The following is a 16,937-nucleotide window of genomic DNA, read 5'->3' as shown; positions in this document are numbered from 1 at the left end:
AAGGATACCAACATTAAAAATGGTAACTATAAGGACTATTCTGCCTTTTGTTCAGCAAGGGCATTATATGTCCACAATAGATTTACAGGATGCATATCTGCATATTCCGATTCATCCAGATCACTATCAGTTTCTGAGATTCTCTTTCCTAGACAAGCATTACCAGTTTGTGGCTCTGCCGTTTGGCCTAGCAACAGCTCCAAGGATTTTTACAAAGGTTCTCGGTGCCCTTCTGTCTGTAATCAGAGAACAGGGTATTGTGGTATTTCCTTATTTGGACGATATCTTGGTACTTGCTCAGTCTTCACATTTAGCAGAATCTCATACGAATCGACTTGTATCGTTTCTTCAAGAACATGGTTGGAGGATCAATTTACCAAAGAGTTCATTGATTCCTCAGACAAGGGTAACCTTTTTAGGTTTCCAGATAGATTCAGTGTCCATGACTCTGTCTCTGACAGACAAGAGACGTCTAAAATTGGTTTCAGCTTGTCGAAACCTTCAGTCTCAATCATTCCCTTCGGTAGCCTTATGCATGGAAATTCTAGGTCTTATGACTGCTGCATCGGACGCGATCCCCTTTGCTCGTTTTCACATGCGACCTCTTCAGCTTTGTATGCTGAACCAGTGGTGCAGGGATTATACAAAGATATCTCACTTAATATCTTTAAAACCGATTGTACGACACTCTCTGACGTGGTGGACAGACCACCATCGTTTAGTTCAGGGGGCTTCTTTTGTTCTTACAACCTGGACTGTGATTTCAACAGATGCAAGTCTGACAGGTTGGGGAGCTGTTTGGGGGTCTCTGACAGCACAAGGGGTTTGGGAATCTCAGGAGGTGAGATTACCGATAAATATTTTGGAATTTTCAGAGCTCTTCAGTCATGGCCTCTTCTAAAGAGAGTCGTTCATTTGTTTTCAGACGGACAATGTCACGAATGTGGCATATGTCAATCATCAAGGAGGGACTCACAGTCCTCTGGCTATGAAAGAAGTATCTTGAATATTGGTATGGGCGGAATCCAGCTCCTGTCTAATTTCTGCGGTCCATATCCCAGGTATAGACAATTGGGAAGCGGATTATCTCAGTCGCCAAACGTTACATCCGGGCGAATGGTCTCTTCACCCAGAGGTATTTCTTCAGATTGTTCAAATGTGGGGACTTCCAGAAATAGATCTGATGGCTTCTCATCTAAACAAGAAACTTCCCAGGTATCTGTCCAGATCCAGGGATCCTCAGGCGGAGGCAGTGGATGCATTGTCACTTCCTTGGAAGTATCATCCTGCCTATATCTTTCCGCCTCTAGTTCTTCTTCCAAGAGTAATTTCCAAGATTCTAAAGGAGTGCTCATTTGTTCTGCTGGTGGCTCCAGCATGGCCTCACAGGTTTTGGTATGCGGATCTTGTCCGGATGGCCACTTGCCAACCGTGGACTCTTCCGTTAAGACCAGACCTTCTATCGCAAGGTCCTTTTTTCCATCAGGATCTCAAATCCTTAAATTTGAAGGTATGGAGATTGAACGCTTGATTCTCAGTCATAGAGCTTTCTCTGACTCTGTGATTAATACTATTTTGCAGGCTCGTAAATCTGTATCTAGGAAGATATATTATAGAGTCTGGAAGATTTACATTTCTTGGTGTCTTTCTCATCATTTTTCTTGGCATTCTTTTAGAATTCCTAGAATTTTACAGTTTCTTCAGGATGGTTTGGATAAAGGTTTGTCTGCAAGTTCCTTGAAAGGACAAATCTCTGCTCTTTCTGTTCTTTTTCACAGAAAGATTGCTAGTCTTCCTGATATTCATTGTTTTGTGCAAGCTTTGGTTCGTATAAAACCTGTTTATTAAGTCAATTTCTCCTCCTTGGAGTTTGAATTTGGTTCTGGGGGCTCTTCAAGCTCCTCCGTTTGAACCTATGCATTCGCTGGACATTAAATTACTTTCTTGGAAAGTTTTTTTGTTTCTTTTGGCCATCTCTTCTGCTAGAAGAGTTTCTGAATTATCTGCTCTTTCTTGTGAGTCTCCTTTTCTGATTTTTCATCAGGATAAGGCGGTGTTGCGAACTTCTTTTAAATTTTTACCTAAGGTTGTGAATTCTAACAACATTAGTAGAGAAATTGTGGTTCCTTCATTGTGTCCTAATCCTAAGAATTCTAAGGAAAGATCGTTGCATTCTTTGGATGTAGTTAGAGCTTTGAAATATTATGTTGAAGCTACTAAAAATTTCCGAAAGACTTCTAGTCTATTTGTTATCTTTTCCGGTTCTAGGAATGGTCAGAAGGCCTCTGCCATTTCTTTGGCATCTTGGTTAAAGTCTTTGATTCATCATGCTTATGTTGAGTTGGGTAAAACTCCGCCTCAAAGGATTACAGCTCATTCTACTAGGTCAGTTTCTACTTCCTGGGCGTTTAGGAATGAAGCTTCGGTTGATCAGATTTGCAAAGCAGCAACTTGGTCTTCTTTGCATACTTTCACTAAATTCTACCATTTTGATGTGTTTTCTTCTTCTGAAGCAGTTTTTGGTAGAAAAGTACTTCAGGCAGCTGTTTCAGTTTGATTCTTCTGCTTAGAATTTCAGTTTTTGTCATTATAAGATTTAAACTTTATTTTGGGTGTGGATTATTTTCAGCGGAATTGGCTGTCTTTATTTTATCCCTCCCTCTCTAGTGACTCTTGCGTGGAAGATCCACATCTTGGGTATTCATTATCCCATACGTCACTAGCTCATGGACTCTTGCTAATTACATGAAAGAAAACATAATTTATGTAAGAACTTACCTGATAAATTAATTTCTTTCATATTAGCAAGAGTCCATGAGGCCCACCCTTTTTTGTGGTGGTTATGATTTTTTTGTATAAAGCACAATTATTCCAATTCCTTATTTGTTATGCTTTCGCACTTTTGTCTTATCACCCCACTTCTTGGCTATGCGTTAAACTGATTTGTGGGTGTGGTGAGGGGTCTTTTTATAGGCATTTTGAGGTTTGGGAAACTTTGCCCCTCCTGGTAGGAATGTATATCCCATACGTCACTAGCTCATGGACTCTTGCTAATATGAAAGAAATGAATTTATCAGGTAAGTTCTTACATAAATTATGTTTGTTTTTTTTTGCCAACCAGGTTGCATTATGAAGTAGTAGAGTGGGGCAATGTTCTAGTATTTTCTGTTATTTGTAAATGTTACTTCAGCTATCCAAAGCACAAATTAATGGAGTAATTTACCATACTTAGCTTCACTTGTGCAACAAACAATGAAAAAGTTAGCTGGTGGTATTCCAACTGTTTTGTCTGGCTTTCAGCACTACTTGTGCGCCAAAACAAAGTTTGTAGTTTAGCACTAGAAAAGGAAGAACCAACCCAAAAATGCAGTATAATGATAATCAGATTTATTCTGCATTTATTCTAAAAGTATTAATCAGTAATCTGCTTATCAAGCAAGCCCGTTAATAAACTTTGTGTTAGCTTCAGAACTTTGCAGATCTAACAGGGCTGTTGTCTAGTTGGCACGATCGCACCTTTCACTCCATTGCATTACTCCCATCCAGTTTCTCTTCTGTCTAGTCATGTCTTATTTAGTTTTGTCATTCAGTCTATTCTTGTGTTTCAGTCAGTATCCCCCTGCAATTCTACAAATGAAACCATTATTTGCAGACGTGTCTACGTGTTATGTCAATTCTATTGCGTAGCGATGTTTTAGTTAACTGAACGGCTTTTTCCCCCAATACAAAAGTGAATACACACACAGCAAATTTCTCTCTACTAAGCAATGTTGATTATTTGTGTATGGAATCATGAACATTTTCCCATCCATTACACCCATTAAATAGGTCCTTGGGAAAACACTGTAGCTATATAATAGAAGCTGAGTTTCATGTATTGTGGGGAATAACTGTCTGTGTTTTTATACTGCAGGAAGTTGAAATGCTTCAAGCTTCATTTAAAAAGGAGCTAGAGAAGGCACGTTGCCTTTTTATTCAGCAAACTCAGAGACTGGAGTGCGCCCAGAAGCGCGTAGGGGAGCTGGAGACCCAGTTGACCAAGAAAGATCAGCTTTTGTTGGAGCAGAAGAAATTTTTGGAAGACGTCAAGGCAAAAAGCAGGTACTTTTGAGAAGTTGAGATGCAGCTGGTTTATCCTGGAGTGACTGCTTGTACAAGATGAAATCCATTCACTTTGCTCTCCTTTGAGATCTAGATTCCTGTTCAACCTTTTGAGCTCAATACATTTTATTGTATCGTCCTGTTGTCTGGGATGTGCACTGATCTTCTTCTTTATTTTGTACTCAGAGGGGAATTGCAAGCGGCAGAGAGCAGATACAGCGCACAAAAGCGAATAACCCAGGGTTATGAAGTGGAGCTTCTTGCTCTGTACAGCAGATTGGGGAAGGAAGGCCTTTTGAAAAAACAGTTGGAGGAACGACCTGAAACGGCTGAAGCAGCTGAAGAAAGGTGAGCCTGACATAGACTCTTGGTTTTTTTTCTTCAGTGTAAAAACCACATAGTATAGGGACGTTAAACCCTAAATAAATGCTAGACAGAACGATGTATTAAAATATTAATGATCGCCTTCATGTTGTAACCTAAGTTTCCTTCTTATAAATGGGTCAATAGAATGTGCACCTATTGACCATATGGAGTAGAACAGTGTTAAAGTGATGGTAAACTCTCTGCTTTATAAAAACCGATCCGGAATGTTAGTGATATTTTAGATGGAGTTTTATTCATCAGTTGTAATGCGCTTATAACTTTTTTTTAATATAGATATGAAATTCTAATACCCAGCTCCCCGCCGCCCACTTCAAAAGTTTGTTTTTCTGCGAGTTTAAGGTTGGAATTGTTCTCCAATCAGCGCTGTAGCTACAACAAAGTGCTATATGGGGAGAGCGCTCTGGAGTCTGCCTTTTTCCTGAAACATGAGGGCTTCATATGTGAAAGAACCACTAATTACAGTAGAATTGCATAATTAAGTGTATAATAAAAAGACAATGCAATAGCACCTACTCTGAATTTCATATAAGCAGTAGATTTTTTTATTTTCTCTGTTTGCCCGGCTCCCTGTATCATGTGAATGTTGAATTTTGACTTTAGTGTCCCTTTAACAAAGCAGTGTACGACTGGTATCAATACAATCAGTGCTTCATGGTATTTTCCAGCACACAGCCTTTTGCTTGGAGCTTCAGGCTAAATATTCTGAACCATTCCATGGCTCTTGGTGTCCCATTGTGTGTGTTTAGCTATCACATGCAACTTGCCCAACTACATGTTTCTGCTCGGCAAGACAAAGATACAGTGCACAAGCATGGCACTGCGCTGTTTACGGGCACGTTTGTGCATCTAGTGTAGTGTAGAGAAAACAGTCACCTACTAACTTGAGGCTGTTCTTGCTTAAGGCCAATAACTATTAGATTATGAATGATGGGAATTGTAGTTTCCATGTGTGAATAAGAATTTGTTTTGTGCATGCAGTGCTCAATACCTCCAACAGCTGCAGGGAGTTCAAAGCATCCATTATATTCTCATGTGCCCAGTATGGCACTATGCAAATGACCGGGTTAGTCATGGCCCAGAAATATATGTACCAGGACAGGTTTTTTAGATCCAAGTGGCAACCTGGCACCTGGATTAATAGTCCTAACCTAACGTCAGTAATGAAAAAATGAAATACTCTGATTATAAGCATGTTATAGCACTTAGCAATAGTTTGAACTATAAGAAACATAAAAATAAACTCTTATCCAATGGCAGCCAGGCCTAATCTTATAGTTTTTTTATTTTAGCTTTAAAAATCTATTTTAGAATTCTATTTAGGACTTCTAACTTGGGGGTTCTTTGGTTTATAGAATATAATTTACTCTTCGTTTTAATTTCAGGTTTGACATCACAAGTGGAAGTTCTTCTGATCTGGAGACTGGGGTCAAAGACGAATTAAATGGAAGAACTAGTGCTAGTAAAATGCGAAGGCAATCAAGCACCTGTAGGGGCGAAGGGAGCAGTGGGAGCAGCAGCAATCTGTCAACCCCAGAGAAAACAAAGAACTTGCAGTACAGCAGCCATGACTTGTTGGAACCGCCCTCCAGCGGACATCTGAAAGTTGGTTCCTATCCGAATGCTAAAAGTTTGATTGGCATGCGAACCCGTGAGTTGTTCCGCAACAAGAGCGAAAGTCAGTGTGATGAAGCTGGAATGAGCAGCCTTTCTGAGATTCTGAAAGATAAACTGTGCCGAGAACCTGATTCTGAGGCAAATGCAATCAGCTCCTCGGGGGAAAGTAGTACAGACCCTCCCCGTGTGAGGCAGCTAGAAATCCCAGACTATAACTAGACACATCCTGACCACAGTTATCAGACGAGCAATCAGTGTTATGTCCCTTCTGGCTCCTGGCTCAGACCAAAGGTCTCAATCTGTAATGCCTAGCTGCTCCTGCAGTGCAGTTGTAGCAGCCGTACTGAACTGGAAATGACCATCACATATGGACTCTTTAAACCGTATTTCAGTGACCCTCCTTCTCTCTAATTCTGTCATCTCAGAACATTCTTGCTTTATGATTCTCCCTTCTGTCACAGCACATTTATTATATAGCTACAGAAACAAGTGAGCTGAGAGTAGCAAGCTGGCCACTTACGGTATTTCTCTCCATGTGCTCATAGCTGGAGACTGGTAACATTTTTCTTTGGTGATCTAACGGATCATTGAGTAATTACATAAATAGGTTTTGCATCTCTTCATGAAAGCACAGGAAATTATTGGCAGAGCTGAAGTACCCTCTGTACCAGCCCCAACATCTATGGCAACCCATCGGACACCAGAGTGTGGCTCTATCTAGTATTTTCATAGTTACCAGTGGGTGCCAAATAAGGTAAGGGACCAACAGCTTCTCATGCCAGCCCCGTTTATACAGCATTAATATGCCCTAACTCATTGTGTTACATACTCAGTCTGCTTTACCGCCCTATTTTTCTTTTGTACCTTTAACTCACTATTTCATTTTTGCAATAACTTTTTTTTTTTTTTTCAGATGTGAAGCTTTAAATAATGTAAATTGCACTTTTCTGACTAAACACTACATAGAAGTATCCTTTATTTTTGTCTGATATAATTTCATGTAGTGGAGTAGATGATCCGATTTTTGTACAGAAATTCTGGCGTTGACTGGTTCGGTCATTTTCTTGACTACCCAGTGCTACTGTAAAATCTGTTCTGTGTATGTCTGTCGTTCTTTATTTTTTTTTTTATTTTAGATGTATCACAATCATGTGAATTATTAGCCATTGTATAATCTCAGGCATTTTGTCTAAGGTTTGCAGGTCAACTCCAAGTTAACCAGACATAGATTAATAAAGGGCTTGTTGCTACCAGCTGGAGTTTATCAAACCTAGTGATGATCAAGTTAAGTGTACACTAGTACAGCTTAATTAGACAACACGTGTGGATCCCACTACCAGGCTAAGCACTATAAGAGCACTTACCTGAGTCACCTTGATGTCTGTAAAGTGTCAGAGAGGGCCATGCATGCTTGTGTGTGTCCGCTCTTTCTTAAGCATTTCCGGAATAGAGCTTGGAGTACTAGGAACAACGATAAGTTTGTTATAGTTTCACATCCACTTTGGTTAATGCAAACTTATTTTACCATTATGATCTCACATAAACTATGATATATATTATGGTGCTTAAATTTTAGACTCCTATACCGTACACGGTATCCTATTTTATCTATCATTAGAGAGAGATCCTTCTGACTAGGCTTCTTCATTGGCAAAACCACTTAAAACATACAGTGACCCTGATGATGGTAGCTGCCCAAAGATTATAGGCACCTTGTAACATACTTGTCCCTGCGCTTGATTTGCTCTAATTTCATAGCGTTCAGTAAATGCTTTTCTGTGGCTTTGTGTACCACCGGCCACTGAGACACAGACACCTGTTAGGGGTGTGGACTACACATCCAATCACTGGTAAATTTACATTGGGAAGTATATTTTTACATATAACCACTGGCAGTTCTATACAGTCACTCCCAAGGTATGACTAAACCTTTTTTACTCAAAATAGTCAAAGTAGTAGTATTTAATTTGTTTCAATTTTTTTTTTTGCAAATTCCAAATGTTATATTTCTCCAACATAGGTGTGTCCGGTCCACGGCGTCATCCTTACTTGTGGGATATTCTCTTCCCCAACAGGAAATGGCAAAGAGCCCAGCAAAGCTGGTCACATGATCCCTCCTAGGCTCCGCCTACCCCAGTCATTCTCTTTGCCGTTGTACAGGCAACATCTCCACGGAGATGGCTTAGAGTTTTTTAGTGTTTAACTGTAGTTTTTATTATTCAATCAAGAGTTTGTTATTTTAAAATAGTGCTGGTATGTACTATTTACTCAGAAACAGAAAAGAGATGAAGATTTCTGTTTGTATGAGGAAAATGATTTTAGCACCGTAACTAAAATCCATGGCTGTTCCACACAGGACTGTTGAGAGCAATTAACTTCAGTTGGGGGAACAGTGTGCAGTCTCTTACTGCTTGAGGTATGACACATTCTAACAAGACGATGTAATGCTGGAAGCTGTCATTTTCCCTATGGGATCCGGTAAGCCATGTTTATTAAGATAGTAAATAAGGGCTTCACAAGGGCTTATTAAGACTGTAGACTTTTTCTGGGCTAAATCGATTCATTATTAACACATATTTAGCCTTGAGGAATCATTTATTCTGGGTATTTTGATATGATTATATCGGCAGGCACTGTTTTAGACACCTTATTCTTTAGGGGCTTTCCCTAATCATAGTCAGAGCCTCATTTTCGCGCCGGTATGGCGCACTTGTTTTTGAGGACAGCATGGCATGCAGCTGCATGTGTGTGGAGCTCTGATACATAGAAAAGTCTTTCTGAAGGCATCATTTGGTATCGTATTCCCCTTTGGGCTTGGTTGGGTCTCAGCAAAGCAGATTCCAGGGACTGTAAAGGGGTTAAATATAAAAACGGCTCCGGTTCCGTTATTTTAAGGGTTAAAGCTTCCAAATTTGGTGTGCAATACTTTTAAGGCTTTAAGACACTGTGGTGAAATTTTGGTGAATTTTGAACAATTCCTTCATACTTTTTCGCAATTGCAGTAATAAAGTGTGTTTAGTTTAAAATTTAAAGTGACAGTAACGGTTTTATTTTAAAACGTTTTTTGTGCTTTGTTATCAAGTTTATGCCTGTTTAACATGTCTGAACTACCAGATAGATTGTGTTCTGACTGTGGGGAAACCAAGGTTCCTTCTCATTTAACTATATGTATTTTATGTCATAAAAAAATTTAGTAAAAATGATGCCCAAGATGATTCCTCAAGTGAGGGGAGTAAGCATGGTACTGCATCATCCCCTCCTTCGTCTACACCAGTCTTGCCCATACAGGAGGCCCCTAGTACATCTAGTGCGCCAATACTCCTTACTATGCAACATTTAACGGCTGTAATGGATAATTCTATCAAAAACATTTTAGCCAATATGCCCACTTATCAGCGAAAGCGCGACTGCTCTGTTTTAGAAAATTCTGTAGAGCATGAGAACGCTGATGATATGGTTTCTGAAGGGCCCCTACACCAGTCTGAGGGGGCCAGGGAGGTTTTGTCTGAGGGAGAAATTTCAGATTCAGGAAACATTTCTCAACAAGCTGAACCTGATGTGATTACTTTTAAATTTAAGTTGGAACATCTCCGCGCTCTGCTTAAGGAGGTGTTATCCAATTTGGATGATTGTGATTATCTGGTCATTCCAGAACCACTATGTAAAATGGAAAAGTTCTTAGAGGCCCCGGGGCCCCCCGAAGCTTTTCCTATATCCAAGCGGGTGGCGTACATTGTTAGTAAAGAATGGGACAGGCCCGGTATACCTTTAGTACCTCCCCCCATATTTATAAAATTGTTTTCTTATAGTCGACCCCAGAAAGGACTGATGGCAGACAGTCCCCAAGGTCGAGGGGGCGGTTTCTACTCTACACAAGCGCGCCACTATACCCATAGAAGATAGTTGTGCTTTCCAAGATCCTATGGATAAAAAATTAGAAGGTCTGCTAAAGATGTTTGTTCAGCAAGGTTCCCTTCTACAACCAATTGCATGCATTGTCCCTGTCACTGCAGCCGCGTGTTTCTAGTTTGATGAGCTAGGAAAGGCGATTATTAGTAATTCTTCTTCTTATGAGGAGATTATGGACAGAATTCGTGCTCTTAAATTGGCTAATTCTTTCACCCTAGACGCCACCTTGCAATTGGCTAGGTTAGCGGCGAAAAAATTCTGGGTTTGCTATTGTGGCGCAGAGCGCTTTGGTTAAAATCTTGGGCAGCGGATGCGTCTTCCAAGAACAAATTGCTTGACATTCCTTTCAAGGGGAAAACACTCTTTGGCCCTGACTTGAAAGAGATTATCTCTGATATCACTGGGGGCAAGGGCCACGCCCTTCCTCAGGATAGGTCTTTTCAAGACCAAAAATAAACCTAAGTTTCGTCCCTTTCGCAGAAACGGATCAGCCCCAAGGGCTACGTCCTCTAAGCAGGAAGGTAATACTTCTCAAGCCAATCCAGCCTGGAGACCTATGCAAGGCTGGAACAAAGGAAAGCAGGCCAGGAAACCTGCCACTGCTACCAAGACAGCATGAAATGCGGGCCCCCGATCCGGGACCGGATCTGGTGGGGGGCAGACTCTCTCTCTTCGCTCAGGCTTGGGCAAGAGATGTTCTGGATCCTTGGGCGCTAGAAATAGTCTCCCAAGGTTATTCTCTGGAGTTCAAGGGGCTTCCTCCAAGGGGGAGGTTCCACAGGTCTCAGTTGTCTTCAGACCACATAAGAAGACAGGCATTCTTACATTGGGTAGAAGACCTGCTAAAAATGGGAGTGATTCATCCTGTTCCATTAGGAGAACAAGGGATGGGGTTCTACTCCAATCTGTTCATAGTTCCCAAAAAAGAGGGAACGTTCAGACCAATCTTAGATCTCAAGATCTTGAACAAGTTTCTCAAGGTTCCATCGTTCAAGATGGAAACCATTCGAACACTTCTTCCTTCCATCCAGGAAGGTCAATTCATGACCAAGGTGGATTTCAAGGATGCGTATCTACATATTCCTATCCACAAGGAACATCATCGGTTCCTAAGGTTTGCATTCCTGGACAAGCATTTCCAGTTCGTGGCGTTTTCTTTCGGATTAGCCACTGCTCCTAGGATTTTCTCATAGGTACTAGGGTCCCTTCTGGCGGTGCTAAGACCAAGGGGCATTGCTGTAGTACCTTACTTGGACGACATTCTGATTCGAGCGTCGTCCCTTCCTCAAGTAAAGGCTCACACGGACATTGTCCTGGCCTTTCTCAGATCTCACGGATGGAAAGTGAACGTGGAAAAGAGTTCTCTATCTCCGTCAACGAGGGTTCCCTTCTTGGGAACTATAATAGACTCCTTAGAAATGAGGATTTTTCTGACAGAAGCCAGAAAAACAAAACTTCTAGACTCTTGTCGGATACTTCATTCCGTTCCTCTTCCTTCCATAGCGCAGTGCATGGAAGTGATAGGTTTGATGGTAGCGGCAATGGACATAGTTCCTTTTGTGCGCATTCATCTAAGACCATTACAACTGTTCATGCTCAGTCAGTGGAATGGGGACTATTCAGACTTGTCTCCGAAGATACAAGAAAATCAGAGGACCAGAGACTCATTCCGTTGGTGGCTGTCCCTGGACAACCTGTCACAAGGGATGACCTTCCGCAGACCAGAGTGGGTCATTGTCACGACCGACGCCAGTCTGATGGGCTGGGGCGCGGTCTGGGGATCCCTGAAAGCTCAGGGTCTTTGGTCTCGGGTAGAATCTCTTCTACCGATAAATATTCTGGAACTGAGAGCGATATTCAATGCTCTCAAAGCTTGGCCTCAGCTAGCGAGGGCCAAGTTCATACATCAACCATCAGGGGGGAACAAGGAGTTCCCTAGCGATGGAAGAAGTGACCAAAATCATTCTATGGGCGGAGTCTCACTCCTGCCACCTGTCTGCTATCCACATCCCAGGAGTGGAAAATTGGGAAGCGGATTTTCTGAGTCGTCAGACATTGCATCCGGGGGAGTGGGAACTCCATCCGGAAATCTTTGCCCAAGTCACTCAACCGTGGGGCATTCCAGACATGGATCTGATGGCCTCTCGTCAGAACTTCAGAGTTCCTTACTACGGGTACAGATCCAGGGATCCCAAGGCGGCTCTAGTGGATGCACTAGTAGCACCTTGGACCTTCAAACTAGCTTATGTGTTCCCGCCGTTTCCTCTCATCCCCAGGCTGGTAGCCAGGATCAATCAGGAGAGGGCGTCGGTGATTTTGATAGCTCCTGCGTGGCCACGCAGGACTTGGTATGCAGATCTGGTGAATATGTCATCGGCTCCACTATGGAAGCTACCTTTGAGACGAGACCTTCTTGTTCTAGGTCCGTTCGACCCACTCCAGCTGACTGCTTGGAGATTGAACGCTTGATCTTATCAAAGCGAGGGTTCTCAGATTCTGTTATTAATACTCTTGTTCAGGCCTGAAAGCCTGTAACCAGAAAAATTACCACATAATTTGGTATATCTGTTGGTGTGAATCTGCAGGATTCCCTTGGGACAAGGTTAAGATTCCTAAGAGTCTATCCTTCCTTCGAGAAGGATTGGAAAAAGGATTATCTGCAAGTTCCTTGATGGGACAGATTTCTGCCTTGTCTGTGTTACTTCACAAAAAGCTGGCAGCTGTGCCAGATGTTCTAGCCTTTGTTCAGGCTCTGGTTAGAATCAAGCCTGTTTACAAAATTTGGACTCCTCCTTGGAGTCTCAACCTAGTTCTTTCAGTTCTTCAGGGGGTTCCGTTTGAACCCTTACATTCCGTTGATATTAAGTTATTATCTTGGAAAGTTTTGTTTTTGGTTGCAATTTCTTCTGCTAAGAAGAGTTTCAGAATTATCTGCTCTGCAGTGTTCTTCTCCTTATCTGGTGTTCCATGCAGATAAGGTGGTTTTGCGTACTAAACCTGGTTTTCTTCCAAAAGTTGTTTCTAACAAAAACATTAACCAGGAGATAGTTGTGCCTTCTTTGTGTCCTAATCCAGTTTCAAAGAAGGAACGTTTGTTGCACAACTTGGATGTAGTTCGTGCTCTCAAATTTTACTTAGCAGCTACTAAGGATTTCAGACAAACTTTGTCTTTGTTTGTTGTTTATTCTGGTAAACGGAGAGGTCAAAAAGCAACTTCTACCTCTCTCTCCTTCTGGATTAAAAGCATTATCCGATTGGCTTATGAGACTGCCGGACGGCAGCCTCCTGAAAGAATCACAGCTCACTCCACTAGGGCTGTGGCTTCCACATGGGCCTTCAAGAACGAGGCTTCTGTTGATCAGATATGTAAGGCAGCGACTTGGTCTTCACTGCACACTTTTTCTAAATTTTACAAATTTGATACTTTTGCTTCTTCTGAGGCTATTTTTGGGAGAAAGGTTTTGCAAGCCGTGGTGCCTTCCATTTAGGTGACCTGATTTGCTCCCTCCCTTCATCCGTGTCCTAAAGCTTTGGTATTGGTTCCCACAAGTAAGGATGACGCCGTGGACCGGACACACCTATGTTGGAGAAAACAGAATTTATGTTTACCTGATAAATTACTTTCTCCAACGGTGTGTCCGGTCCACGGCCCGCCCTGGTTTTTTTAATCAGGTCTGATAATTTATTTTCTTTAACTACAGTCACCACGGTAACATATGGTTTCTCCTATGCAAATATTCCTCCTTAACGTCGGTCGAATGACTGGGGTAGGCGGAGCCTAGGAGGGATCATGTGACCAGCTTTGCTGGGCTCTTTGCCATTTCCTGTTGGGGAAGAGAATATCCCACAAGTAAGGATGACGCCGTGGACCGGACACACCGTTGGAGAAAGTAATTTATCAGGTAAACATAAATTCTGTTTTTATTTTTGTCTACAAATATTAGCTTTTGGTTTGTGTTTTTTTTTTATCCTAATTGATTTCCCCTACATAAATATTAATGGAAATTTCTTTAATGATACAGAGATAAACTGTTTAATACTGAACATTCAGTGATTAGCCTGCCATGAGACATTTTGATCTATGCAAAAACTCCCTACATCAGGAATGTTTGTGTTTTAAATGGTCAGTGGTGTTGTCTGCACCATCCTGCAGGTATTTGTCTCAGCACACAATTTTATGAGACCTGTATGTATGGCAAGTGACGATAATGACAAATATGTTTTGTAGAAATGAAAGCATATTATCTAAAGGAATGTATTCAGGAATATCCATACATTTGGGTCTCTTTCCCACATGCATATCCTATAGCAAATTAAATTGGGCGCTTGTATTATCAGAACAGAATGTTTGTGTGTCTGTTATAGCTAATGGCATACCCTTATCTGGAAAAAAATTATACTTCCATTTTCACTCTGGTTTGTTTTTTGCCCTATTCTTGCCATTTTGGTCCAGCAATTGAATATGTGTAGGGAGGAAAGAGATCACATATTGATAGACTCAGATTATGTATACCAGGATTTCCAGAATTTTCTAAGACTCTTTGCTTGTGTTTAACTGTGAACAAATAAAACAAATTGTTTTGCACTATTTTACATGTGTGTGTGTGGCTCATTGTTCTATGAAAATATTGTTTATTTTCTCCATTGTATTGAAATACATAAAATGTAAATGTGTCCGTTATTGACATACTTTTTTCATTCAGGTGGTGAGAGTCCACGGTTCATTACTCATGGGAATTACTCTTCTCTACCAATAAGAGGAAGCAAAGAGTCCCAACAAACCCCAAGAGCTCTATAAAACCCCTCACACATATCTGTCTTTACTTTGCCTCCGCTGGAGGGGGTTGAGGATTAAAGATGTGCACTTCAGAGAGCTGTTTTCAGTTTAAATTGAGACCCGGTTTCCCCCTCAGAGTATTGTTCTTGTCAGAGGGATGTATATGGGGTATGGTTTGTGATTCTTTTTTCATCTCATAATACATTTTTCATAACCCCTCTTTAATTGGTCGCAGGGACTTGTCTTTTGCCTCCCTTTATGGATCTACAATATACTCCTATTCCATAACCTCTGCTGATGTTTCAGTACTGATTTGTCTGTCTGCTTGTTAGTGGACATGTATCTATTGGATAATGCTGATTTCTTTCATGTAATTAACAAGAGTCCATGAGCTAGTGACGTATGGGATATACATTCCTACCAGGAGGGGCAAAGTTTCCCAAACCTTAAAATGCCTATAAATACACCCCTCACCACACCCACAAATCAGTTTTACAAACTTTGCCTCCAAGGGAGGTGGTGAAGTAAGTTTGTGCTAGATTCTACGTTGATATGCGCTCCGCAGCAAGTTGGAGCCCGGTTTTCCTCTCAGCGTGCAGTGAATGTCAGAGGGATGTGAGGAGAGTATTGCCTATTGAATGCAGTGATCTCCTTCTACGGGGTCTATTTCATAAGGTTCTCTGTTATCGGTCGTAGAGATTCATCTCTTACCTCCCTTTTCAGATCGACGATATACTCTTATATTTACCATTTCCTCTACTGATTCTCGTTTCAGTACTGGTTTGGCTTTCTACAAACATGTAGATGAGTGTCCTGGGGTAAGTAAGTCTTATTTTCTGTGACACTCTAAGCTATGGTTGGGCACTTTATTTATAAAGTTCTAAATATATGTATTCAAACATTTATTTGCCTTGACTCAGAATGTTCAACTTTCCTTATTTTCAGACAGTCAGTTTCATATTTGGGATTATGCTTTAATTATCATATTTTTTCTTACCTCAAAAATTTGACTTTTTTCCCTGTGGGCTGTTAGGCTCGCGGGGGCTGAAAATGCTTCATTTTATTGCGTCATTCTTGGCGCTGACTTTTTTGGCGCAAAAATTCATTTCCGTTTCCGGCGTCATACGTGTCGCCGGAAGTTGCGTCATTTTTGACGTTATTTTGCGCCAAAAATGTCGGCGTTCCGGATGTGGCGTCATTTTTGGCGCCAAATAATGTGGGCGTCTTATTTGGCGCCAAAAAATATGGGCGTCGCTTTTGTCTCCACATTATTTCAGTCTCATTTTTCATTTGCTTCTGGTTGCTAGAAGCTTGATGTTTGGCATTTTTTTCCCATTCCTGAAACTGTCTTATAAGGAATTTGATCTATTTTGCTTTATATGTTGTTTTTTCTCTTACATATTGCAAGATGTCTCACGTTGCATCTGAGCCAGAAGATACTACAGGAAAACCTCTGCCTGCTGGATCTACCAAAGCTAAGTGTATCTGCTGTAAACTTTTGGTAGCTATTCCTCCAGCTGTTGTTTGTATTAAATGTCATGACAAACTTGTTAATGCAGATAATATTTCCTTTAGTGATGTACCATTGCCTGTTGCAGTTCCCTCAACATCTAAGGTGCAGAATGTTCCTGATAACATAAGAGATTTTGTTTCTGAATCCATAAAGAAGGCTTTGTCTGTTATTTCTCCTTCTAGTAAACGTAAAAAGTCTTTTAAATCTTCTCTCTCTACAGATGAATTTTTAAATGAACACCATCATTCAAATTCTTTGGACTCTTCCATCCGGATCTGAAATCCTTAAATTTAAAGGTATGGAGATTGAACGCTTGATTCTTGGTCATAGAGGTTTCTCTGACTCCGTGATTAATACTATGTTACAGGCTCGTAAATCTGTATCTCGAGAGATATATTATAGAGTCTGGAAGACTTATATTTCTTGGTGTCTTTCTCATCATTTTTCTTGGCATTCTTTTAGAATACCGAGAATTTTACAGTTTCTTCAGGATGGTTTAGATAAGGGTTTGTCCGCGAGTTCTTTGAAAGGACAAATCTCCGCTCTTTCTGTTCTTTTTCACAGAAAGATTGCTATTCTTCCTGATATTCATTGTTTTGTACAAGCTTTGGTTCGTATAAAACCTGTCATTAAGTC

At 41.0% G+C, this 16,937-nt stretch overlaps 1 protein-coding gene across 4 annotated transcripts in view; it reads left to right on the top strand.

The window, feature by feature from the left end:
• TSC1 (TSC complex subunit 1) overlaps positions 1 to 7,204 on the top strand; it is a 75,269-nt gene extending 68,065 nt beyond the window's left edge. For all 4 annotated transcript variants that reach the window (XM_053695659.1, XM_053695660.1, XM_053695656.1 and 1 more), the window contains 3 exons: positions 3,914 to 4,101; positions 4,288 to 4,449; positions 5,871 to 7,204. In XM_053695659.1, coding sequence (XP_053551634.1) covers positions 3,914 to 4,101; positions 4,288 to 4,449; positions 5,871 to 6,321 — 801 coding nt within the window. In that variant the 3' untranslated portion in view covers positions 6,322 to 7,204. The remainder of the gene's footprint in view (positions 1 to 3,913; positions 4,102 to 4,287; positions 4,450 to 5,870) is intronic.
• Positions 7,205 to 16,937: the final 9,733 nt, after the last annotated feature.

Source organism: Bombina bombina, chromosome 12 (assembly GCF_027579735.1).
Source record: "Bombina bombina isolate aBomBom1 chromosome 12, aBomBom1.pri, whole genome shotgun sequence".
In the NCBI taxonomy this organism is placed as follows: domain Eukaryota; kingdom Metazoa; phylum Chordata; class Amphibia; order Anura; family Bombinatoridae; genus Bombina; species Bombina bombina.
Note: the sequence above shows the minus strand (reverse complement) of the source record. Positions and strands in the feature narration are given on the sequence as shown.